At 39.0% G+C, this 27,407-nt stretch overlaps 1 protein-coding gene across 1 annotated transcript in view; it reads left to right on the forward strand.

Annotated features, from left to right (window-relative positions):
* LOC117296616 (tudor domain-containing protein 1-like) overlaps positions 1-27,407 on the forward strand; it is a 60,417-nt gene that overhangs the window by 19,798 nt on the left and 13,212 nt on the right. Inside the window, exons 6-9 of the mRNA XM_033779637.1 lie at positions 9,282-9,401; positions 20,744-20,830; positions 23,619-23,915; positions 24,790-24,937. Of these exons, the coding sequence (XP_033635528.1) occupies positions 9,282-9,401; positions 20,744-20,830; positions 23,619-23,915; positions 24,790-24,937 (652 nt within the window). The remainder of the gene's footprint in view (positions 1-9,281; positions 9,402-20,743; positions 20,831-23,618; positions 23,916-24,789; positions 24,938-27,407) is intronic.

A 27,407-nucleotide genomic window follows, 5' to 3' on the forward strand; every position in this document is an offset into this window, starting at 1 on the left:
TGAGGAAACATAATCGACAAAAAGGTGGATACTGCCAATGGTCTTTTTGCTCATCATTGATTGGCAGGGGGGGATTTATACTATCAGTAGATGGTGACTTGATGGGTGTGGAAATTTAATACCTTCATTCTATCAACCCTTGGGGACTAGCGGTAATACATGTAGATGCGGTGGCGTTGCCCTCTGAGGAATGGTTTTGCTACACCATGCTGCTGGTCAATACCTTAAAGCAGGGGACACTATTGCCAGTACATTCCACCTGGGAAGACTAACAGTATGACACGTACTGTTATGAATGAAGAGAGCTTTCTTCTGAAGACGAGCAGAGTATAGTGTGCGAAACGTGATTTATATATTGGTTAGATGTACCTGCAAGTTACCTATGATTTTATAGTTTCTTCCCATTTGTCCACACCATGCAAAGCTTCAAACAATACTTATTGTTACATTGCTCAAAGTTTGGGGGCATTTAAAGCTAATATCTGTTTACATGAGCCACACTTTGGAAGTAAAAAAAATGTAGGTTTAATATACACGTACATGTAAACCTGTTTATGTTTTTTTGTCATACAAATACATGCAGTACCCAAACCCTTTAATAAACTCTGAAAAATTCATCATAGCAATTTATCAAAACTAATAAATAACAACAATAATGACACGCCTTGTGGCTGAGTTATCAATCAAATCAAGTAAAAGTGGCTAGGAATTATTTGACGCTGGCGTTTGTCAAGCCTGACGCTCATGTCCCATGAACATTATTACTCCTAGTCACTGGGCCATTTATCTCCATCCTCAAACCGTCTCAGCCCCCTGGGGAGTATATACAGCCTGTGCAACAAATATGCACTACTCGGCTAAATCAATCACAAGAACCATCTCTGCCCTCGCAGATACCCATTTACCCCTGGGTGGAGAGAAGCATGGTTAAAGGCAGTGGACACTATTGGTAATTGTCAAAGACTAGCCTTCACAGTTGGTGTATCTCAACATATGCATAAAATAACAAAGCTGTGAAAATTTGAGCTCAATCGGTCATCAAAGTTGCGAGATAATAATGAAAGAAGAAAACATCCTTGTCACACGAAGTTGTGTGCGTTTAGATGGTTGATTTCGAGACCTCAAGTTCTAAACTTGAGGTCTCGAAATCAAATTCGTGGAAAATTACTTCTTTCTCCAAAACTATGGCACTTCAGAGGGAGCTGTTTCTCACAATGTCTTATACCACCAACCTCTCCCCATTACTTGTCACCAAGAAAGGTTTTATGCGAATAATTATTTTGAGTAATTACCAATAGTGTCCACTGCCTTTAAGTGTCTTGCTCAAACAGCGTATGACGCTTTGTTACAATGTTTAAAAGTGCTGTATATGAATTTCCTCGAGTGATGTTAATAATAATTTGGGGGGATTCTGCCTGGGAGCAGAACAACATTTCTTACTGAAAAAGCATACAAAGACGCGTCTAAACAATGTTTAAAAGTGCTATATAAATTTCCTCGAGCATTGTTATTAACATTCTGCAACCTCAATGCAAGTTTTGCTTTGGTTTTTGCAGAGATTCTTATTTTGATTTATTTTGTAGTATCATTTTTAATTTTTACGTACTGGCCAAACCCACAGTGTTTTTTAACCGAATTTGTTATTGCATAATTTTAAACAGGGCATTATTCGGGACACGTTTGTAGTGAAAAGAAGACAAATTGACCAGAGCGAGGTTTGAATAAAAAGTCACATCCCCTGTCCATCATAAACGTTGGTGTGATCCCTGGCTACACGGCAGGTTGTAGGCTTCTGACTAGCACCCCTGGCGCACAAGGATTTTGTCCTTGGAGATCTCTATAACATAAAGGCTAAATGTTTGAGTTGGACACTGGTAGAGTGCCAGCCTGTTGAACATGTTGAAGGCAGTGGACACTATTGGTAATTACTCAAAATAATTATTAGCATAAAACCTTACTTGGTAACGAGTAATGAGGAGAGGTTGATAATATGAAACATTGTGAGAAACGGCTCCCTCTGAAGTAATGTACGTTGTAGTATGACAAGGGTGTTTTTTTCTTTCTTTATTACATGTATCTTGTAACTTCGAAGACCAATTGAGCTCTAATTTTCACAGGTTTGTTATTTTATCCATATGTTGAGATACACCAAGTGAGAAGACTGGTCTTTGACAATTACCAACAGTGTCCACCGTCTTTAATCCGAAGGTCGCAGGTTCAAATTCCACCACAGAAAATGTTCCTTGACAATATCTCACGTCCATCAGCAATCGACAACAATTGTTATTATATTTATATTGTGCATTGTCTGTATGTGTATGTTTTTCATTTTGAAACAGAATCACTGTCTAATATTATTCAGGACAACAAAATTACTACAAAAATTGTTTTCTGGGAGAATAATTCCACGCAACTCTAGGAAAACAAATTTATGGATGAAGTGGGGCTTACTTTGTTTATTTTGATCCATTAATGGCAGTGTTTTTGTACCTAATACAATGATCACGTCATAATGATTTTTGCCATTTGGTTGTCGTAATTAAAATCAGCCCTAGCCTGGAGAGCGGAAATTAAAAACACATCTTTACTATCCTTGACTTCCACATTAGCTTTTCCCGCTCTGAGGCGGTTAATTCTAAACGTTTGTGGCAGGATCAATTAAAATTTAATAAAAGACGTTGTTTTTTTAATGAGTTTGGAGAGATTTTTGTCTGCATATCAATGATCTTAATGCCACTGCCTGCCCCTGCCATGGATTATTGGATAATAATAACATCTGGACGGTACATGTAGGTGGTCATTAGACATGCTTTGTTTTTGAAAGGACAAGGCCATCAAGGCGTTTTCTTGTTGGTAAAGGGAATCCTATGAGGAAAATGTAAATTCCTACTGGAACATTTTTAAGGCATGAAGGCGTTGACCAGGGGCATGGAGGCAAACACCTTCAGTGCCTCCTTGAAGTATCAAGCCTGAGTGCAGTGTTTTGCCCACAGTGGTCCGTGCCAGAAAACCCGCCGGACACTCAGGATTCCCAAACCACACATGAATGGAAGAATTCCCTGTTTCAAACCACCACACATGTTTAACATTTCAAATTACCCTTGCAATTTCCTTATAAAGGTTTTCAATGAAATGTAACAACGGGTCCAGTAAAAATGGTATCCAAAGCCATTTATTCTGAGCGCTTCTATGATTTGAGTCTATTTATATTGATCTACTATGACACTGATCCATCTCGCAATGGTTTCAAGGGAGACATTTTACCACCACTAACATGACTAAAGAAATCCTTGGCAGAACCGTGTGGGTGGTGGGGGAAGAGCAGTTATATTGAGGGCAAAGTCAATAGTCGGCCTTGTCTGTTTTGTAGCGAATGATGAAATAATCAGCTGACTGGTGACTGTACATAAATGATCACTAGTGATTTTCTTGCCTTTTTGAAAAACTTTGGGACTGGGTTTCGATTCACTCATTGAATGTGGCTGGAAATTTTTCTTCCATTTGAAATTTTGTTTTCTCCTTAAAATAGCAATGATTATAACACACCTCTTGCTTGTTCTGTATTCTGGTTGGCTGAAACACGGTCACGTGGGATGAACTCATACAGGCTAGTGATTGCGCGCGCGTGTTTTGCAGGAATAGTACCAGAGCGGGCACTAGTCTTTGCAAATAGTGCCCGCGGTAACAGCACCCTCTCTTGACTTGAACCGTGAACAAACAAAAATCAAAAATTCCTTTTTCTGTTCTTATTTGACATTTTAAGACCGAGCTGTGTTATAAAACACATATTGACTGGCATGTGTATACTAGTAATCTTGGTGCTCTGTTGTTGATCTCTGAGAGCCACAACGGTCAATACTATTTTTATATATTTTCATTAAAATTGATTTTATGGCGTGCGTTCTTGAGGGAATTGGTAGACTGTTGAAAATCAACAATCGCCACAGGTACAAACATACGTCATCATGAGTTGTAAGATGAAATTTTAATATTGTTGCTTTTGCTGATTGTCGGTGTTGTCATGGAAATAACTATCAGCGTGTCATTCTAGAGAATGGTGGATGGAAGAGGGTATACGTAATAAAAGATTACTCTTTTAGTTTGAGTCTGTCGTAAGCAGTTTCGTATTTTTACCGTAACTGTATGCCAGACTAGGCCTTTTTGTGCATGCCACTGAGGCCATGCCCTCCATTGTCCCTGGTCTTGTTCTTTGTGGCCTTCATAAGTTTCCCATTGACTTTAAGATTTTCCATTGGAAGTGTTATTGCAAAATGAAAATGGCCTTGCCCTTTCATAATGTTCAAAAATGAGGCCTGTTTTAGTCCGTCAGTGCACTTCCCTCCAACTCAGGGTACCATTGCCCTCTGTTGCCCTTGGTTTTGGCCTCGGTGTCTTTCAAAAGTTTCCCACTGACTTTGAGATTTTCCATGGGAAATGCCATTCCAAATTGAAAATGGCCTTGCCCTTTCATAATGTTCAATAATGAAGCTCGTGGCCTGTCAGTCTGTCGGTGCACTATCCTCCAACCAGGGTACCATTGCCCTCTGTTGCCCTTGGTTTTGGCCTCGGTGTCTTTCAAAAGTTTCCCACTGACTTTGAGATTTTCCATGGGAAATGCCATTCCAAATTGAAAATGGCCTTGCCCTTTCATAATGTTCAATAATGAAGCTCGAGGCCTGTCAGTCTGTCGGTGCACTATCCTCCAACCAGGGTACCATTGCCTTTGTTGCCCTTGGTCTTGGCCTCACTGTCTTTGAAAAGTTTCCCATTGACTGGCAGTGCCCTTTGCAAAACGAAAATGGCCTTGCCCTTTCAAAGATTAAACTCCAGGCCTGTCAGTCTGCCAGTGCACTACCCTCTAAGTCAGGATACCGTGGCCTCTGTTGCCCCTGATCTTGGCCTTAATGGGTGCCTTTCAAAAGTTTCCAATTGACTTTAAGATTGTCCAATAGTGCCCTTTGCAAAATGAAAATGGCCTTGCCCTTTCAACATGTTCAATGATAAAACTCCAGTGCACTACCCTCCAAGTCAGGGTATCGTCTTCAAACGACAGTTTACCCGCCTTATGAAAATGAAGACGATCGCTTCCCGGCATTCCTGTTGTGTTTAGAAGAATCTAGGCTAGAGGTAAGATGAAGTGACGTGTGCAATTCACCCTCCTCATCCCACCGTAACTCCCACCGCTCGTACGCTGCGTAAAAGTGCCACTCACCAATAAAATGGATACCAGCTCGGTTACCTGTGCAGCGAAACCTGAATCCGCCGAGCTGAGCACATCCTTTACATCTCTGTAACATTCCATCCCGAGAGAGTTTTCCCCTCCGAGATCCGGCTAATCGTTTCAAGCTAACGAGGGCTGGAAATCTGAACCGAGGCGGGGGGGGGGGGGGGGGGGGGGGGGGGTATTAGTGGCCAGCTCGGCCCAGAAGCATCATGTTTGATCTTCATAAACACAGTATAACGAGGGCAGTATGATTGTCTTTTTCCTTCTGGACTGGGATCAGGTGGGTTTGCAGCGTGTCGTTGCGTCCACACAATGAGTCCATTGACCCTAGTAATTGACAACGCTGGGATGTGTAGGCACGTGTATTTACGCATGCACTCCCGTTAAAAAGAACGGTATTAAAATGCATTGAGGGCTAATGGCCATTAAGGTGTGCGCATTAATAGCTTAATCAATCTTGGTTAATGGGAATTTGCATCGGGATAAAGGATAATAAGTTTGGTTTTTGACCTATATTCACCGATGTGTGTAAGCACTATACATATATTATAGTGTAAGCACTATAGAGGCAGTAGCTAGAGGCAGTTCAAATCCTACTTTTTGTTTTGTAAAATCAAAATAATTAATCTTGGTCATTCATTAAAGGCACTGGACACTGTTGGTAATTACTCAACAATTCCTAGCATAACAACTTACTTGGTAATGAGCAATGGAGAGCTGTTGAAAGTATGAAACATCGTGAGAATCGGATCCCTCTGAAGTAATGTAGTTTTTTTGAGATAGGGGTAATTATTTTTTGATTCAATATATTTATAGACTTCAGGCATGGAACCCCTTTTTAGGCATCTGAAAGCAAACAAATGTGTGCAACAAGGGTGTTTTTCTCTTAAATTATTTTCTTGAAACTTTGATGGCCAATTGAGTCCAAATTGTCACAGATTTGTTATTTTATGCATAACGTTGGGCTACACCAATGAGAATATTGGTGTTTTACATTTACCAAAGATGTTCAGTACCTGAAATTGTTCCACGGTGATACCATAAACTGAGAAGTCTCCGGAACACCCTAACAATCTTCTCCGCGGTATTAGAATTAAGGAAGACAGTTCTCTAAGAACAAACTCTACCTGGTAAGTAGATACACACATGGTGTTACCACAAACCAAATATATATTGATACCATAAACTTTGTAGTTGTAGTCTAAGGATTTGAAATCATGGAACTGAAATCATGGATTTTCTAAACATAAAAACCTACTTTTTTGTTCCATATCTGCATTTTCAATATAGTCAATTTAACCATAAACTTTTCACTCAAAATTGTACACCTCTTAGGATAGCACACACACAACATTAGTAACTGTCAAAGACCAGAATGCACATTTCAAGCGACCCAATTTATACAAATAGCATCCGCCTGGGTCCTCCGAAAGTTTAAGCTCAATCAGTCACCAGTAAAAAAGAACATGGGGTTTAACACCATTTTAACGTGAAGTTAGAGATTTGCAATTTCTGTTCACTTTCCTTAAAAAGCTCATTCTACATGTGTATTGGAAGTTAAGTGCATCACCAAACATAATCCCAGATCCATTAGGTAAAAAAAAATACTTGGTCTTGACGAGTACAACTCCATCAAATTTTACCACAATCTTGTTTTGCGGCAGTGAATGTCAAACTTACAATTAAGGGGTCTGTGTAACTGCAGAGTTTTTTACCCTGTCGTTTTGGTGGCAAAGGCACAAGGGATTTTCCCCCCTGTGACTCGGAATAGAAATGTGGACAGATGGATCATCTGGTTGTCATGGCTACCGGCCATTCTCATTTTGTTGTCCGATGAGATTGGTTGATTGGATTCCAGGGCCCTCTCTGTTTATCGATGTAGTGCCGTCTTTGTGTGGCGATAAATTGACCGAGACAATGAGCCATTGTGCCTTACTTTCAAAGACATCATTTTTAACTCCATTCCATCGATTGTCGTTTCAATGCACAGCATCAAATCACAGCGAGGCCTAATTGTGAAGAATTGTTAGAAATTATGAAAGGGAAAAAAATCAGAGCGCAACCCAATTCTGTAAGATTAACAATAAAGGTTAAAGGGATGAGAAATTGCCAACCATTACATATCACAAGGCCAGATGGCCACTTTAAAGTGAGGGTTGCAACACTCTGCTGATTTGGGCTACGGACAACATGTATCACAACTGGCACGGCCTTATCACCTACATTGTATTCTCGGTAGTATAGTGGTAAGTATCTCTGACCGTTACTCAGGAGACAGGGGTTCGATTCCCCGCCGGGGAGGATGCAATTTTACCCTCCTCAAATCTGACCTCAATCGTCTAGAATCGTTCCACATGAGGTGTCAACGATAAATTATCGGCATCAGTGAGGTCACCCAAAGCACATGTCTGCCCACCACCAACCAACTAATTCAACGCCGCCGCTCTGCCCTTTTCGGTCATGTCGCTCGCCTACCTGACAACATCCCAGCTAAAAAAGCTTGATCATCCTGGGCCAAACAACTTGGCCGGCCTAGCGAAACCGCCAACATGTGGCGTGAGGCTGTAGGACGTGGACACAGGAGATCAGTGCGACTGACCCTACTGTCACTGCGGTTGATTGATTGATTGACAGTCCATAAGGATGTATACATACATGTACATGTACATGTAGACTTGGGAATTATCCACTAGTAGCCTAGCTGGTAGAGAAGAATGCACTACATTCCAACTTTTTACGAAGCAATTATTGATAAAGCCCCTTTGCTTAAAGCCAGTGGACACTATTGGTAATTGTCAAAGACCAGTCTTCTCACTTGCTGTATCTCAACATATGCATAAAATAACAAACCTGTGAAAATTTGAGCTCGATTGGTCGTCGGAGTTCCGAGATAACTATGAAAGACACAAACACCCTTGTCACACGAAGTTGTGTGCTTTCATATGCTTGATTTTGAGACCTCAAATTCCAAACCTGAGGTCTCGAAATCAAATGCGTGGAAAATTACTTCTTTCTCGAAAACTACGTCACTTCAGAGGGAGCCATTTCTCACAATGTTTTATACCATTAACCTCTCCCCATTACTCGTTACCAAGTAAGGTTTTCTGCTAATAATTATTTTGAGTAATTACCAATAGTGTCCTCTGCCTTTAAGGGCAAAAGTGTCATGACCAGGTATTAATTAAAATCCACACTCTGCTGCTGACAACACCAGAGCTTGGGTCCAGTGAACTAAACTGCTCAGCCACGACACGCTTTTTGTATTTAGTCAAAATAGTATGACCATAAAAATGTATCGTTGCGGTACCCGCTGCCAAAACATAGGATTCGAACTGCCTCTAGCTACTGGGCAATGTCGGTAGTCTAGTGGGTAAGACACTGCTCTAGAATTGCAAGGGTCGTGGGTTCGAATCCCACCCGAGTAACATGCCTGTGGTATTTTTTCACAAGACTCGGGAAAGTACCGAGTATACAGCGCTAACACACATCGGTGTATGGGTAAAACCCAAAATTTATCCCCGATGCAAATTTAACATCTATTAAAAAATGGATTTGGTAATAAACAGCACTAGAGAGCAGTTAATATTACTCTTAGCTTGCTACTACTATATTTTTATCTACATGATCTTGTCTTTTCTTACTGTGAGTATGGAAATAAAATCTTTCATTGAATTAAATAGAATTACTACACACTGTACTCCAGGATGCTGTTTCTTCTCACTTGGTGTATCTCAACATATGCAAAAAATAACAAACCTGTGAAAATTTGAACTCGATCGTTGATTGGTTGTCGAAGTTGTGAGATAATAATGGAAAACAAAACACCCTGTCACACAAAGTTTTGTGCTTTCAGATGCTTGATTTCGGGACCTCAAATAATTCTGAGGTCTCGAAAACTACGTTACATCAGAGGGAGCCGTTTCTCACAATGTTTTATACTATCAACAGCTCTCCATTGCTTGTTACCAAGTAAGTTTTTATGCTAATAATTATTTTGAGTAATTATCAATAGTGTCCACTGCCTTTTAATTGATGATGTTGTTTTTAATCTTCTCAGGTTCGTTATGTAGACTTTGGTAACACTGAGGAGGTAGCCGTTAACAGTATCCACACCAAGCCTTTCATGATAGACATGCCACAGCAGAGTAGAGATTGCGTTCTCATCGGTCTACGACCGGTAAGTCAAATCTGTGGTTCTTTTAAAGCCATTGGACCCTTTCGGTAAACAGTATTGTCCAAGGCCCACACTTTGTGTATCACAACTTCTATATACGGGTAAAACCCAAAATTTTTCCCCGATGCAAATTTAACATCTATTAAAAAATGGACTTGGTAATAAACAGCACTAGAGAGCAGTTAATATTACTCTTAGCTTGCTATTGCTATATTTGTATCTATACATGTATGATCTTGTCGCAAGATTCGCAAGTACTTGGGCAAAAGTGCCACTGAAAAGGTCATTCACGCATTTGTTACTTCTCGTCTTGGCAACGGCAATGCTCTTCTCTACAGTCTTCCTAACAACCAGATTTCCCGACTTCAACGGCTCCAAAATACTGCTGCCCGCATTGTGACACTGTCTAGAAAATCCTGTGCTATCACCCCCATTCTGAAACAACTACACTGGCTCCCTATCTCTCAACGAATCATCTTCAAGCTGATGCTCATTGTCCACAAAGCTCTTAATGGCAAGGCTCCCCACTATATTTCTGAACTGCTTCAAGTTTACACTCCATCAAGGAATCTTCGATCAAGTTCCATGCTTCTCCTCATTGAACCCAAGTCTCGACACTCATGGGGTGACAGGTCTTTTTCTTCAGCCGCGCCACGCATCTGGAACTCTCTACCACTTAATCTTCGATCTTGTGTTTGTACCGCAAAATTCAAGTCTCTTCTCAAAACTTTTCTTATGTCACAGGTTTTCAATGACTAATTTTGTTGTTTCTGTTTTTCTTTGTGTTGTGTTTTTTTTTTTTTTTTTTTTCTTTTTTTTACTGCGCCTTGAACACCCAGCAGGGTGGATATGTGCGCATTACAAGTCTTATTATTATTTTATTATTATTATATAAAATAACAAACCTGTGAAAATTTAGGCTCAATCGGTCATCGGTGTCGGGAGAAAATAACGGGAAAACCCACCCTTGTATCCGCACGTTTCACCGTGTCATGACAATAAAATAAATCCGTAATTCTCGATATCAAGAATTGATATTCTTTTACTGTTTTCTCAAAAAGTAAAGCATTTCATGGACAAATATTTCAAGAGAAGTCTTTCACCACTACCTTCTGTAAACCCTGTAAGTTATTGTAAATCTGTGAACTTTTTTTCTTTTTTTCTGTACCGAAAGGGTCCAATGGCTTTAATATGTTTAATTAATGGTATTTTTTACCCTGTAGGCATTCTGTACCATCTGTACTCTTAATCCTGCAAGTGTTCTGTACTCTTAACAAGTATGGTATAAGGAGTAAAAAATAGCAACACTTTGAGAGCTTTGAAGGTAGTGCGCCTTTAATAATTTGGGAGGCTAATCATCCTTACTCGCAGCTAAGAGCTGAATTGCGAAGGAGGCAGTCAAGGGCGCCTTTGCAGCCTGCCACATCAACCAATTATGACCACAGACCACAGCCAAAGATCAAAAGTAGTTGAGATCAAAGGTGTTTACTCTTTGGAAAACTTGCAAAGCAAGTGGGAACCAAATGCTTACAAAGTATTTTGTGTTTGCGCAAGCCTTGTAGTCTATGGACTGTTCTTTGATCTATTTCGATAGTGCAGCAAGTCATTATTTGCAATTCCAAGTCAAGTCACATTCATTTTTTTGCAACAAGTCTATTTTTTCTTTAAAGTCACAATACATTGCTGAAAGTTCATGAAGTTACAAGAAGTAAAAAGTCAAAAAAGTAGCAAGCAACTCAAGTCCAAATCGAATGACTGGAGTCAACAAGTCAGCTAGCGCTGTTTCCAGAAGTTCCTTGCCATTTATAGCTCCAGGGATCTAGAAGTTTGAAATGCCCTCCTACCAGCACCCATTTTAATATCTGGATCCCAGTTGCGGACAACTTGTCAAAAAATCAGTCCCACCCTCGCCAAATGCAAATCCATTTTTCATTTCCGCGGCCATAAGCCTTTTTGAGATATGGCGGACACAATGCTACAACACTATAAGGTTTGGGTAAATTTGTCTGTATAAGCCTTTTTGAGATATGGCGGACACAATGCTACAACACTATTAGGTTTTGGGTAAATTTTCTGGTGTACATGCATCCTTAAAACCAAACAATACACTCCTAGTCCGCCGTACCTTAAACAGCCATTAAAGGATGATTTCAAATATTGAGTCTCTTACCTCACGTTAAACATGGTAAAAATGGGTTTTTCTCCAGAACGCTCCAAGCCAAATTTCTGAAAAATGTGTGGTCAAACAAGCCCGCACGACAAAGGAATCGTGACGTCAGTGGCGGCTATATGGTGTGGAAATGCCAAAGCTGGAGAACTGTGTTCAAAACCAATAGGGGATAATCGTCACTAGCGTCCGGGGTCATTATAATAGATAAGATGTTTTTGACTCTCGGCTGAAAAAGCCACGCGGCCGGGTGCATTTTTGACTCAAGTTATTTATTACTAAATGCAAATTTTTGAGAGTAAAATGGTTATTAACCGGTATCTGCGATGTCTATTTGGCCATAAAAAGGTAATAGTTGACATATTGAGATCATCCTTTATTGGCTCTTTAAAAAAGTCTATTGTATCTACCATAAAAATGCTCAACGCTGGAGTCTATTTTCCCTAGAATCTCCTGACAACTTTCCTCCTAATATCTGGAACCTAGTTTGTTTCAGACATTTTGTCAGCAATTATTCCCACCAGGGCCTCTCCAAATTCATACATTTTTCATTTCCGGGGCAATGCTCTTCACTGGCCGGCCTACATTCTTCCGTACAATCTCCTGGGCTTGCAGATTGCACCAGCGGAGACATCGCCGGTGATTTCATTCAAATCAAGCAATCAAAACCCTTGTATAAATGGAGGCATGTTGACACAAAGACACGGTGTAACAATGGCCTAGTCCTTAATTAACTTGTGACTATCGATTCTAGATGACTATCAAACACCTTGACTCCCCCCCCCCCCTTGACGGCGAGAGAGAGTTGTTTTGGGTGTATTCGTTCTAACTCTGTCAACCTTCATCTGTTTCATACGAGGGCAGTGGATTAAATGACCTAGATTCTTTACAGTTTAATATCGGCGCCTGTTTGTATAAATTGTTTTTTCGGATCGTGCTATCGTCGGACTCTATTTGCTGTCAGTGGGTACACGTAAATAGGTAGCTAAGATGCTTTCGGACACATTTAGTCTTGCGATGGTTCACCGTCTGATGAGCAACACTAGGCCAGTGTATAGATGAATTTCCAGGGCAAGACAAACATTCTTGTCTGTGTCTTAAAGACATTGGACATTATTGGTAATTGTCAAAGACCAGTCTTACTTGGTGTATCTCTTAACAATGCATACAAGAACAAACCTGTGAAAATTTGAGCTCAATTGGTCTTCAAAGTTGCAAGAAATAATGGGGAAAAAAACACCCTTGTCGCACAAATTGTGTGGTTTCAGATGCTTGAATTCGAGACCTCAGCTGAGGTCTGGAATTCAGCTGAGGTCTCAAATTCAAATTCAAATATTTTAGTGAGAATTATTATTCTTTTTTTCAAAAAAAAAAATTACTTACTTACTAAGAGGTAGCCATTTCTCACAATGTTTTATACTACATGTGTATCAACAGCTCTGGGTTAATGCCCCTTATTTTTGACAGCGCGAGGGCGCTATAAATAGTATTTTTATCACTTCCGGGGGTACACGCGATTCGCCCTGCACAAATTAATAGGCGTTCTGTCACTTTTGTTGCGCCGTAGTTTCAATTTGCTTTAGAGGTGGATTATAACGGCTCCTTTAAAAGTCTTATTGTCTGTGATGGATTAGATGTCTGTGGTGGTAATGTGTTCCAATCTTTAAAAACTGTTTTGGGTATGAATGAATATACCCCCGGAAGTGATTGAGAGCGCCCTCACATGGTCAAAAATATGGCCCATTGTTAAGTTTTTTTTATTACTCATGTTTCCAGTGCCTTAAAGGTTTGGGTACTTTTTGAACGACAGACTAGTATTCTCACTTGGTGTATCCCAACATGCATAAAATAACAAACCTGTGAAAACTTTGACTCAATTGATCATCAAAGTTGCAAGATATCGAATAATGATGTAATAATAGGACTGAACAAACTGCATTCTATAAACTGCATCTTATGTTTGCCGTTGTCATGGATGTGAAGTTGGTTGTGTTTCCATTTCGGCTTCTGGTCATGATCAACAATCACACCAGCCTCAGACGTTGCTACGACGATCAGGCGATCCAACCTCGAGGCCCTGAATTTAATGCGTAACCTCGTCTCGGATGCCAACCGTTGTCCTGCGTGGGTTACCCCCATCGCTATTAATCATCTAATCCATGCATCCTCGCTGCTAGCTAATATCTGGAATCTAGGAACTTTTTTCGTTTGCTCTTGACGTGTCTGGAATTTAAATTTGGACATTAATCCTCTCTCCGCTACCCTTCAGACATAATGTCTGATCCCGTCTTTAAAAATGTGCTTTATAGAGGAAAAATAGGCAATAATTGGGATTTAGGTATTAAGCTGTTTTAATGAACTACAGGTTTAGGGCCTACATGTGCGTTAAAGGCAGTGGACACTATTGGTAATTACTCAAAATAATTATCATCATAAAACCTTTCTTGATTACGAGTAATGGGGAGAGGTTGATAGTATAAAACATTGTGAGAAGTAGCTCCCTCTGAAGTGACGTAGTTTTTGAGAAAGAAGTAATTTTCCACGAATTTGATTTCGAGACCTCAAGTTTAGAATTTGAGGTCTCGAAATCAAGCATCAGAAAGCACACAACTTCATGTGACAAGGGTGTCTTTTTTCTTTCACAGTTATCTCGCAACTCCGACGACCGATTGAGTTCAAATTTGCACGGGTTTGTTATTTTATGCATATGTTGAGATACACCAACTGTGAAGACTAGTCTTTGACAACTACCAATTGTGTCCACTGTCTTTAAGGACACTGGAAACCTTTGGTAGAGGTCAAAGACCAGTATTTCCACTTGGTGTATCCCCAACAATATGCTTAAAATATCAGGTCTGTGAAAATTTGGAATCAATTGCTCATCAAAGTTGCAAGAGAATAATGAAAGAAAACACACCCTTCTTGAGCACGTTTGTGTGCTCGTAGATGTCTAATGAAAGGCTGAATTAGTTTAATATTTGAGTGAGAATTTACCTGTTTCTCAAAAACTACATGTATGTCACCTTATATAGAGTGAGCCATTTCTCACAATGTGTTATACTATCAACAGCTCTCGCAATTGCTCGTCACCAATTAAGTTTTTATGCTGCCAATTATTTTGAGTAATAATCTAAATTCCCTGCAATCACTGCATAAAATAACAAATGAATGAACATTTTTAATCAATTGGTCATCAAAGTTGCAAGAGAATAATGAAAAAAAAGAAAGGAATTGTCTGCTTTCAGATGCCTGAGAAAGGCTTCCTGAAGTCTTTTGATATTTGAGTGAGAAGTAACCTCTTTCTCAAAAACTACTTTACTTCAGAGGGGGCTAAGTTTCTCATAATGTTTATTTACTCTCAACAGCTCTCCGTTACTTGTTTAAAGGCAGTGGAGACTGTTGGTAATTACTCAAAATTATTTTTTAGCAACAAGCAATGGAGTGCTTTTGATAGTAAAAAAACGTTATGAGAAACGGCTCCCTCTGAAGTAACTTAGTTTTTGAGAAAGAAGTAATTTTCCACGAGTTTGATTTCGAGACCTCAGAATTTGATTTTTAGGTAGCAAAATCAAGCATCTGAAAGCACACAACTTCGTGTTTTTTCTTCCATTATTATCTCGCAACTTTGACAACCAATTGAGTTCAAATTTACACAGGTTTGTAATTTTTTTGCATATGTTGAGATACACCAAGTGAAAAGACTGGTCTTTAACAGTTACATGTACCAATAGTGTCCAGTGTCTTTAATTTTGTTATTCACCTATATACCCAGCATATTCCTGAGCCTCCCACTGCTTGAACTATCCTGACCTCTATCAGTCAGTCTATAGGTCCTGACCCACTGCCTTTCTCAGATTCCCCCAAAAGGTGACAACATTTTTCTTAAATATAAAACACCTTGCCCAAACACAAACGGTCAAGTTTCCATGACGATATTGAATCAGCGCTGTCCTCTACGTCATCATGATGAAGTTAAAACCTCATTGAAGTCGCCCTTTCACATCCTGTTTATCTGTTAGCGTTCTAGCTCCATGTAGGGTTTGCCCCCTGGAGTTTGGAGAAACGACTCCCGATGTTTTTTTTTTTTATATATACGTCAAGTTGCCTTGATATTAATTTAGCTCGGACTGTTAAAGGCACTCGGTTGGATTCCGCGAAGAGTTAAGACTATCAAAAGTCTCACCTAACGTCCAGCCTTAAGTTTTTAACATCTCTTAGGACTAGTCCTAAAGGACTAATTAATCCTAACTCTTAGGGACTAACGGAATTTGACAACTTAAAGGCTCTGGACAGTTTTGGTGTCCTGTCAAAGACCAGTCTTCTCACTTGGTGTAACTTAACATACACGTTTGCATAAAATAACAAATCTGAGAAAATTTGGACTCAATTGGTCATCAAATTTGCAAGAGAATAATGAAAGAAAAAACAAACACCCTTATTGCAATACTTTGTGTGCTTTCATATGCACAATAGAAGGCTTCAGCTGAGGTCTTTTATTATTTGAGTGAGAAATTACCTCTTTCTCAAAAACTAGGTTACTTCAGAGGGAGCCGTTTCTCATCAACAGCTCCCCATTGCTATTACCAAGTTAGTTTTTATGCTAACAATTATTTTGAGTAATTACCAACAGTGTCCACTGCCTTTAACTATTCTCTTGCAATTTTCCCTGTGGGTTGTAAAGATGCAGAATCTACTTTGATATTCTTGCTTAGTATTTGGTTACCTTGTTCTGGGAGGCAGGTGTTGTGAGGCCTTGAGTAGGGTGCTGGGTTTTGTTTCCTTTGCCAACCAATCATGGCTAAACCCTGTGAAATAAGTTGTGTGATGCATACCCCAATTAAAGCCCTGTTCATACTTCCTGCAAATGCAAATGTGAAGCAAATATTGACGTCACAAGTTGGCCAGCAGGCAGTTGGCCATTGTCACTGAACTTTGACATTTTGCAAACGGATAAACTGATGAACGTAATACAAATTCAAAACATTAGCAACAGTAAACACACATCACCGGTGGGAGATGACATCAATTTATAGCAATACAAAGAGGAGAAAGGGGTAAGGGAAGGTGTCCAGAAAAATTATAGCCAATCAAATTTAGTTACCAATTTGTTAACAATTGGTGGCTTATGAACCAATAAGAGTAAAGTGGTCAGGACAAAGGATGGCTTGTATGAAAGGGAGGATTACTGGAGGATAAAAGTGGTAAATGCATTGTGGGGTTTACACTGCCAGGAAACTTAAAGGACTTCAGATCACATACACAGATAACAAAAAAATGAACAACATGTGCATAGCATTCGGAGGACCTTGTTTCAATTCAGCTTGCTAAAGCAAAACTTCCAAAACTAGGGTTCAGAATGCCCATAGTTTTTTCAACAATCCTGGGGAACACCCTGGAGACATAGACGGGAAAAGTCTACTCTGTTTTATTTATAAAGACGACCGGCTTTCATTAGCGTTAATGACATCATGTATAGAAAGCATGACCAAGATGGTACTCTATGATCACAGTTGATTTAATTTGCTTAAGTGCAAACCGAGGAGATGTTTTTCACCAAAGGCATGCTGCAGGACTTAACAAAGCATTGAGCATCAAGTGTTGTTCGCTGAAAAGGTAAAACTTGGTGAAAAGCAGCGGCAATGTTCTTTTTCGAATAAAACAAATAACATTAGCATTATTTGGCTTAAAGCCATTAAAGCCGTTGGACCATTCGGTACAAAACATTATTAGGCATTTGGTACAGAACAAAATTAAAAAAAAATCACAGATTAACAAATAACTTACAAAGTTCACAGATTTACAAATAACTTACAGGGTTGACAGAAGGCAATGGTGAAAGACTTCTCTTGGAACATTATTCCACGAAATGCTCTACTTTTTGAGAAAACAGTAAAACAATATAAATTCTCAATATCAAGAATTACGGATTTATTTTAAACACATGTCATGACATGGCAAAACGTGGGGAAACAAGGGTGGGTTTTCCCGTTATTTTCTCCCGACTCCAACGTCCGATTGAGCCTAAATTTTCACAGGTATGTTATTTTATATACACAAAGTTGTGATACACTAAGTGTGGGCCTTGGACAATACTGTTTACCGAAAGGGTCCAATGGCTTTAACAAGCCTGTGTGCTTTGTTTTTGAAAGAGCAAGGGCACCAAGGCAAAAAGGGCACCTATATGAACAGTATCTGTGCAAATTGTTACTGAAGCATTTTAAGGCATTGACCAGGGGGTATGGAGGTAATCGCCTTTGTTGTCTCCATGAATTATCAGGCCTGGTTTGAACCTCGCACCAATTGTGGTTATAGACTGCAGTACTTGCAACCACAAGGTTTTGGGTTTTAATCCAAACAACTAAACACTGAATTCCCATTGGTTATAAATGTTATTATTGTCTAGTTACTGAATCACAATTTCTTTATTGTGCAATTCATAATCATACACGTTAAAGACACTGCACACTAATGGTAACTGTCAAAGACCAGTCTTCTCACTTGTTGTATCTCAACATAATTATGCGTAAAATAACAAACCTGTGAAAAATTTTAGCCGAATCGGTCATCAAAGTTACGAGATAATAATGAAAGAAAAAACACCCTTGTCACACGAAGTTGTGTGCTTTCAGATGCTTGATTTCGAGACCTCAAATTCTAAATCTGAGGTCTCAAAATCAAATTCGTGGAAAATAACTTCTTTCTCAAAAACTATGTTACTTCACAGAGAGCCGTTTCTCACAATGTTTTATACCATTAACCTCTCCCCATCACTCGTTACCAAGTAAGGTTTTATGCTTATAATTATTTTGAGTAACTACCAATTAGTGTCCGCTGCCTTTAAAGCTATGTTTGTGTGGGAGAGGTTGGCAGTTACCAGCTTGGTGTTGATATCCCCTTGACGGAAAGATCTTTAAGACAGACAGACAGACATGTGTACATGTATTAGGCACTGTATACCCAGTACTTTCCCGAGTTCTGTAGAAAAAAATCCATAGGCAAGCACTCTGTGGGGATTTGAACCCATGACCATGCTGCATTGCTAGAGCAGATGTCTTCGATCGTCGAGACCACCAAGTAAGCCTTGTGGCTAAGGCAGTTCCAATAGACCTCTTGAGGCATTTTTGTTTGTGTTTCTATTGTTGTTTAGTATTCTTTTTCTGTATTTGCCCTTTTATCTGTCTGTGGTTCACTTTTTAAGTTGGTATTTAGGCCTACTATTTCTCTGTTGTACGGTTTAACCCTATTTAAACATTGGTGTTTTTTTGGTGTGTTTTTATGTGAGCAAAACAGGCCAAAGGATTTTCCGATGCAGGGACATTACAGTTTTATTGTATTTTATTGAATTGTTGTATTGTATCTAATTGTATTGAATTTTATTTGTAAAAGGCCCCTAACAAATAATATTCTTTATCCATGATGCAAAATTTGTATCTATTACAGTGTGTGCATAGCATTGTTTATAGTAGAAAATTTAAATGTTCACATATAAGCTTTCACTGGTTTGTTTTAATTGTTTGTGTGGTCTTTAATTGCGTTAAAGCCATTCGACCCTTTCGGTTAAAAAAAAAGTTCACAGATTTACAAATAACTTACAGGGTTTACAGAAGGCAATGGTGAAAGACTTTTCTTGAAATATTATTCCATGAATTGCTTTACTTTTTGAGAAAACAGCAAAACAATATAAATTCTCGTTAACGAGAATTACGGATTTATTTTAATTACATGTCATGACACGGCGAAACGCGCGGAAACAAGGGTGGGTTTTTCCGTTGTTTTCTCCCGACTCCGATGACCGATTGAGCCTAAATTTTCACAGGTTTGTTATTTGATATAGAAGTTGTGGTACACGAAGTGTGGGTCTTGGATAACACTGTTTACCGAAAGGGTCCAATGGCTTTAAAGGCAGTGGACACTATTGGTAATTACTCAAAATAATTATTAGCCTAATAAAACCTTCTTGGTCACGACTCATGGGGAGAGGTTGATAGTATAAAATGGTGTGAGAATTGGCTCCCTCTGAAGTAACAAAGTTTTTCGAGAAAGAAGTAATTTTCCATGAAATTGATTTCGGGACATCAAGATGAGAAATCAAGCATCTGAAAGGACACAACTTTGTGTGACAAATAACTTTTCTTTTGTTATTATCTCGCGACTTCGACGACCAATTGATCTCAAATTTTCACAGGTTTGTTATTTTATGCATATGTTGATATACACCAAGTGAGAAGACTGATCTTTGACAATTACCAATAGTGTCCAGTACTGTCCAGTGTCTTTAAAACATTTGCGTTATAATTTCTTTGAAATGTCATGCACAATTCACAAATAGGAGCCGCCACAGGTTTGCTTCAATCCTTGAATGTCCTTGGAGGATTGAAGCCAAGCAATCTGTAATTCCTTCTTGGAATTATTCCTAGTGAAACAACTCAATTTCAATAATAAAATGCTTAAGTCGGCCTCTAGAGTGGACAAGTTTTCGCAAGAGTCAGAAGTTTGAGGCACCTCGAATAGCAGCTTAAGCTTGTTTGTGTGACAAATGTTTTTGAAAAGACTAGGACAGAATTACAGAAAAAAAGAAAAAAGAAAAAAAAAAAACATACAATGAAAATTGTTATTTATTTCACAAAAAGATTAAAGGCAGTGGACACTATTGGTGATTACTCAAAATATTTATTAGTGAAAACCTTTCTTGGTGACTAGTAATGGGGAGAGGTTGATGGTATAAAACATTGTGAGAAACGGCTCCCTCTGAAGTGCCATAGTTTTGGAGAAAGAAGTAATTTTCCTCGAATTTGATTTCAAGACCTCAGATTTTAAACTTGAGGTCTCGAAATCAACCATCAAAACACGCAACTTCGTGTGACAAGGGTGTTTTCTTCTTTCATTATTATCTCACACTTTAGATGACCGATTGAGCTCAAATTTTCACAGGTTAGTTATGTTATGCATATTTTGAGATACACCAACTGTGAAGGCTAGTCCACTGCCTTTAAACTGCATTTAGTATTATCTACAATGCGTTGGATTTGAAAACAAAATATTCTCATAACCCGAACTTAAGTAACAATCCAGATAAACTTATTCATTTTTAAAATTACGATGTCTCTGTTCTATAATCAAATAATAAATAAAAAAATAATAAAAACTCATTTTTCTCCCCTTTTTTTTTTGTCGACAGAAAGCCCCTCAGAAATCCTGGCCGACTTCAACTATCGTATGTCTCCTCAACAACCTACTGGAGAAGCCATGCACTGCATTGATAAAGGTTCGTATGGGTTCAACAAATGTCATTATATTTACAAATCTGGTGTAATCAAACAAAGTAGTTAAAGGGTGGCTGCAGTGGGTTTAAACAAAAAAATTAAACGATAAAACATGACTTTTTAAAGCCATTGGACCCTTTCGGTACAGAAAAAAAAAAAAAAAGTTCACAGATTTACAAATAACTTACAGGGTTTACAGAAGGTAGTGGTGAAAGACTTCCCGTGAAATATTATTCCATGAAATGCTTTACTTTTTGAGAAAACAGTAAAACAATATCAATTCTCGTTAGCGAGAATTTCGGATTTATTTTAAACACATGTCATGACACGGCGAAACGCGCGGATACACGGGTGGGTTTTCCCGTTATTTTCTCCAGACTCCGATGAACGATTGAGCCTAAATTTTCACAGGTTTGTTATTTGATATAGAAGTTGTGATACACGAAGTGTGGGCCTTGGACAATAGTGTTTACCGAAAGGGTCCAATGGCTTTAAACGTGAATTTTTTTTATATTTTTTTTATTTAATGCGCAAGTATTTTAAAAATGGTTTTCAAGAGATTAGGGGAACCCACCCTGCCCCTAAAAGGGAGCGTTCATGTGACGTCATGTCGGGAACCCGAGCCGTCGGGAACCCTGGCTGTGTGCATATAGAGACGTGTGCACTGTGTGGCCTGGTACCTAGGCGCGTGTAGTTAGGGACCAGACTCTTTTTTGCAAAAGATATGTTTGAATTCCCGACGAGACGTCGATGGTAGGAGTCGGTTACAATCCACAAAAGGGGGGTCATGACTTATTCGCTAATTACGCAAGTGAGATATGTCGGGGGAAAAAACAAAACACATTTTATTGATGTTCAATACATATATCAGAAATAAATGACAGCAAAATTAACTGTTTTATTTTAATTCACTGCAGCATCCCTTTAATGCTTGTACGGCTATTTCTAAATATTAATATATGTAGAGGATAAAGTATAATGATAAACTTTAATCGTTACCTGATATCACTTGGAAGTTACCAAAAGCGTGCTGCTTATACGACACTTAATTTCATGGAGCTACTTAAAGGCAGTGGACACTATTGGTAATTACTCAAAATAATTATCAGCATAAAACCCCACTTGGTAATGAGTAATGGGAAAAAGTTGATAGTATAAAACATTGTGAGAAATGGCTACCTCTGAAGTGACATAGTTTTCGAGAAAGAAGTAAGTTTCTACGAATTTGATTTCGAGACCTCAACTTAAGAATTTGAGGCCTCGAAATCAAGCATCTATTAAAAGCACACAACTTAGTGTGACAAGGGTGTCTTTTTCTTTCACAGTTATCTCGCAACTCGGGCGACCAATCGAGCTCAAATTTTCACAGGTTCATTATTTTATGCATATGTTGATATACACCAAGTGAGAAGTGTCCACTGTCTTTAACCACAAACACTAGCTATTTTTTAAGCAAAACAAAATAATGCTTACCAGGAAAAAATGTTACCAGCTAAAATACCAAGTCATGTGTAGCATTTGTGACTGGTATGCTGCTTAATTAGTTTTGCTCACCAGATATTTCTAAGAAACTTTTTCGGTTTCATTTCCATAAATCTTATATAAGAATACTTAACAGGACAACAAAACTAACCGAAGCGTCAAATTTTGACCGCTTATATGATTATATACATCACAATAGAAACCGCAGACGTGCAAGACACAAAATAAAATTACCCTTGTTTTTTTTTTATTGTATTCCAGTCCCAACTAGTCCTGGACCGTTCAAGATGTAAAATTTTTTTAAAACGTTAATTTGATTTTTCCCAGAAAAATTTCTGAATCAGGAAAGAAATTAACCCAATGAGTCCACTGTTTTCTTTTTATGCCTTGATGCCCTTGACTGCTTATTTATAAACGTATTTTGATAATTTTCTGGGGTCTGAAGCGTTAATTCATTCAAAAGAAATCATCACAGACAAATAAACATTCAAATGGCATTGATCATCCCGACATGATATAATTGATTTATAAGTATGTGAATAGAAATTCAGGTCCCTATGGGTTGATTTAACAAATATGATAACAAAGAAAAGAGGGTTTCGAAAAAAATCCATTACCACAAACATTCAAGCGTCCACTGTAACAGGACATTTTGTTCTTTACTTTTGGCAAAGTTGTTGGAAATTATCAATTAATTTGGGGCCTGAATAATAAAATAACAAATAAAGCAACGAAAAACTGACTTTTGAAACTGAGACCTCCTAGGATTAATGTGCTGGCAATTAATTAAGTGAGCTACATGTATCTATATTTGTGGTCCCGTTATTTGTTCAATAACACTGTTTAAGGGTGCCAGTCAGAGGCCATTCAACCATTAACAGATTAAGCCCGGTTCGTACTTCCTGCAAATGCGAACGCGAATGTGGCGCAATTTTTGACGTCACATGGCTGTTTTCGCAACAAATGTTTCGCAGAAGTTGAGCACAGCTCGATGTTGCGAATTATTTGTTGCGAATTTGTGACGTCAAACTTCATATCGCATTTGCATTTGCAGGAGGTTTGAACCAAGCTTTAACTGCCATTTAGCCAGGGATCACACCGGAGTTTACAATATAACATTGGACTAGGCTGCAGAGGGATCACCTTTTAAAAAGGATGCAGCTTTTTATTTCAAGTACTCGACATTATCAAACAGATTGAAAACTGACTGGGTACAAATTTAACTTCTCCTTTGGCTGAGTGTATTGAGGGGACCTCCTGTTCTTAATTTAATTATTGATTATTTTTACTTTGGATGTTTTGATTTAGTCTCTCTGCAGTGAGCGTGACCCATTGAAAGTTGACCTCCTCCTACCGAATGGTCAGAGCATCTCCAGCCTACTACTCAGCCAGGGCCTCGCGGAAACGGATGACCTCAACGAGATGGACTCACACAACCCTCGCAAAGATGATGATGACGTTACCATGACAACCACCAATCAGCTGATTGAACATAGCAGCAGCGGTTGTATGGCGGGACCGGATGTCAAATACCAACCGATGATGTTGCCTGGAGTAGGGGTGGACTTTGCTGTGTCGGTGACGCATATCGACCAACCGGACTTGGTAAATAGACTAATAATAATAATTCAACTTGCTAAGGTTTGCAGTGACGCCATTTTTTTTTTTTTTTTTTTTTTTTTTACTGCACCTTAAACACCCAAACAGAGTGGTTATGTACACATACAAGTCTTTGTCTTTATTACTGTTATTATGTAAAATCTCTTTTGTGAGTAGTGGTGTCTCTGACATGTCTGAGAAGAGCCTGTTTGCTTCTGCTCGACGTTTCAGGAGTGTGCTTTGACCCTCTTCTGGATTGCTCTATAATAATGAAAACTTTTAAAGCGCACAAGTCCACAAAAGTGGTCATGAATTCAAACAATAACATAAATGTACAATAATAAAAATTGAAACTTTGGCCTAAGCTTAGGAAAATCCAGAATACAAAATATGAACGAGGGGGGGACGGGGTACATGTATACAGAAATTGTAATGATATATTCCCAATCAGAATTAAACTTGTGGGTTCGAATCCAACCTGGGTGAAATATGCCTGTGAAGGTCTTTTCACAGAACTCTGGAAAGTACCCAAAAGGACTGAAAACCCAAACCACGTATGCCACTGGTATGATTCGGACCGGGGTCCTAGAGTTGGAAGGAACTGAAAACCTAATCCTCATCTAATGCCCCCGGCGTGATTCTAACCAGGGTCCTAGAGGTGGAAGGTAGTAACTGAGAACTTAATCTACATGTAGTGCCCCCAGCGGGGGATTCGAACCTGGGTCCTAGAGGTGGAAGGTAGGAACTGAGAACTTAATCTACATGTAGTGCCCCCAGCGGGGGATTCGAACCTGGGTCCTAGAGGTTGTTGGTGAGGAAAGATACCACTAAATGTACATGTACACCAACCTGACCACCATGTTTGTTATCAACTTTCCAGATGTTTATTTGTCCCTGGGCGGAGGAACCACACCTGAAGGACGCCACCCAGGCGGAGATGTACCGACAGCTTGTCAAACTCCAGAGTATCTGCGAAGGTCTGAATGAGATGGCGTCAAGCCTACCGGGTGTGATTGAACCCAAACCAGGTAAGGACAAGAATGTAATGTTAAATTTGCATTTAGGATAGGACATATTAATTGGTCAGGTCAGATACTTCATAGAGTGATTAATGTGATTGGCTCCATGCCCCCTGGTCATTGCCTTGGTGCCCTTGAAGTGCTCCAGTGGTAATTTACAATTTCCTCATAGGGTGCCCTTTACCAAGGAGAAAATGCCTTGGTGCCCTTGCCCTTTCAAAAACGAAGCATACAGGCCTGATTTGTTTTTACGATAGGTACATGTACAGTATGCAGAGTTTTGACAGCCCATCGAATGTAGCGCCTTCATAGGGCTACTTCATAGGGCTACTTATAAGAACAAAATGACTAGGCACAACAACTTGTTGAAACATCACATCAACTTGTTAAATGAAGACAATGCAGAGATTTCTGTTTTAAATCACCACAAAATCAGGTAGGGACTGGAAATTTGATCCACGGGCTCCGGTCAGGGGTTCCAACCAGGGTCACAAAGGTGACTACCATGGAAAAATCACTTTCACCTATCGGGGTGTTTGAGCTCGAACCCAGGGTTTCTGCTTGTTTTCACCAATACTCATATTCACCAGCTTTGCCATGTTTGCCGAGATGTACAAATGTAGAACAAAGAGCCCTTTAAATAGTTTTATTCAACGTACTGAATCTCTTTGGAACTCCCTGCCTGGTGCAAGTTTCCCTCCATCCTACAGTCTAGACTGTTTTTGAGGAATATCAAGTCCTACCTCTAGCCCCCTGAGTTAATTTTAATCTTAAATGCATTCTTCTGGTTGCCCCTTACCATGAATGGCTTTCTAGCTTTGCCCGACGCAACCTTGCATACAAGAAAAGTGAGCCAACTCAAAAGCCCTGAAACATTTCTCCTGCTGATTTTGGCTCATCCTGACTCTTCTCCAAGCTAGCCTGTCTGCTCTTATTTATTAATTGCAAGTTAAAGGCAGTGGACACTATTAGTAATTACTCAAAATAATTGTTAGCATAAAACCTTGCTTGGTAACGAGTAATGGGGAGAGGTTGATAGTATAAAACATTGTGAGAAACGGCTCCCTCTGAAGTGCCATAGTTTTTGAGAAAGAAGTAATTTTCCACGAATTTGATTTAGAGACCTCAGATTTAGAACTTGAGGTCTCGAAATCAACCATCTAACACAACTTCGTGTGACAAGGGTATTTTTTCCTTTCATTATTATCTCCCAACTTCGATGTCCGATTGAGCTCAAATTTTCACAGGTTTGTTATTTTATGCATATGTTGAGATAATGTACACCAACTGTGAAGGCTAGTCTTTGACAATGGACCCTTTCCATGAAATATGCTAATTACATTCACGCATGCGTACAGACCCTATTGGTTGGCAAACACCATAGAGTTGTGCACTAAGCAGACGCGTCACGCAGCCATTAGCCGTGTACAAAACAGCGCGATTTCCCTCATTTTGCCAACCAAAATGTTAGTGCGCACGTGCTGTGTGCAATTTACATATTTCATGGGAAGGGTCTATTACCAATAGTGTCCACTGCCTTTAACGTCATCAGTAACAATGTATTGTCCCTGAATTTTGTTTTTCAGCTTTCCCTCGGATTGTTCACCATTGTATAATCTTTGCCCAAAGCAGTTTTGTTATTATCTTTTTTTACAGGTTTTGCACTTTTAAAAGTCAACTATGAGATGAACAATTTGAATCTTTAAGTGCTTCATTTTGGTATGCACTTGTTCTTCTTTACACAAGTACATATGATGCACGAAAGTTAGTTTTATTGTAACTTACATGTATTTTGTTTTATTTGTGGTCAACGACTTCAAGCAATGATGACAATGTATTTAATCATAAATTTTGTTATAGGTTTTGCACTTTTAAACATGTTAAAGATCAACTACGAATTGGGCAAATTTAATCTCTCCATAGTGGTAGTGCATGATTTTGGTAAAAAAGAATCTTCTTCTTTATAATGGACGAACGAAGGTTAACTGTTATAAAACTTGTTTTGTCAAACTTTGCAGTCAACAACTGCCAGCAGCAGTTTATTTTTTTAAATTTTTTATACAGGTTTTACACTTTTAAGTCAACAATAAGATGAACATTTTAATCTGCTTATTTGTCTATACATGGGTACCTGTATCTGTATTAAGACGTCAAACAATGTCTCAAGACACATCAGCTTAATTATGCTTATTGTGTGGACAGGAAGGCTATTAGGCCTGATTTTGTTCCTCTTCTTTATAATGGACAAAACTTAATTTTAACTTATTTTGTCGAGCTTTGTGGTCAACAACTTCGAGCATTAATGAAAAGGTATTAAATCTAAATCCGACTTAAAACTCATTTCCTGGGTCAGAGTGTCATCAGATCCACGTACCCAAGTGTTTTTATTCGTGGAAAATGTCTTTATATCTAAAATACCCCCGTATGGTAGAATTACGTCTTGATTTCCTTGAGGAGTTTCCATCATGTCCATGAAGAC

This window comes from Asterias rubens, chromosome 11 (genome assembly GCF_902459465.1).
Source record: "Asterias rubens chromosome 11, eAstRub1.3, whole genome shotgun sequence".
NCBI classification, from domain to species: domain Eukaryota; kingdom Metazoa; phylum Echinodermata; class Asteroidea; order Forcipulatida; family Asteriidae; genus Asterias; species Asterias rubens.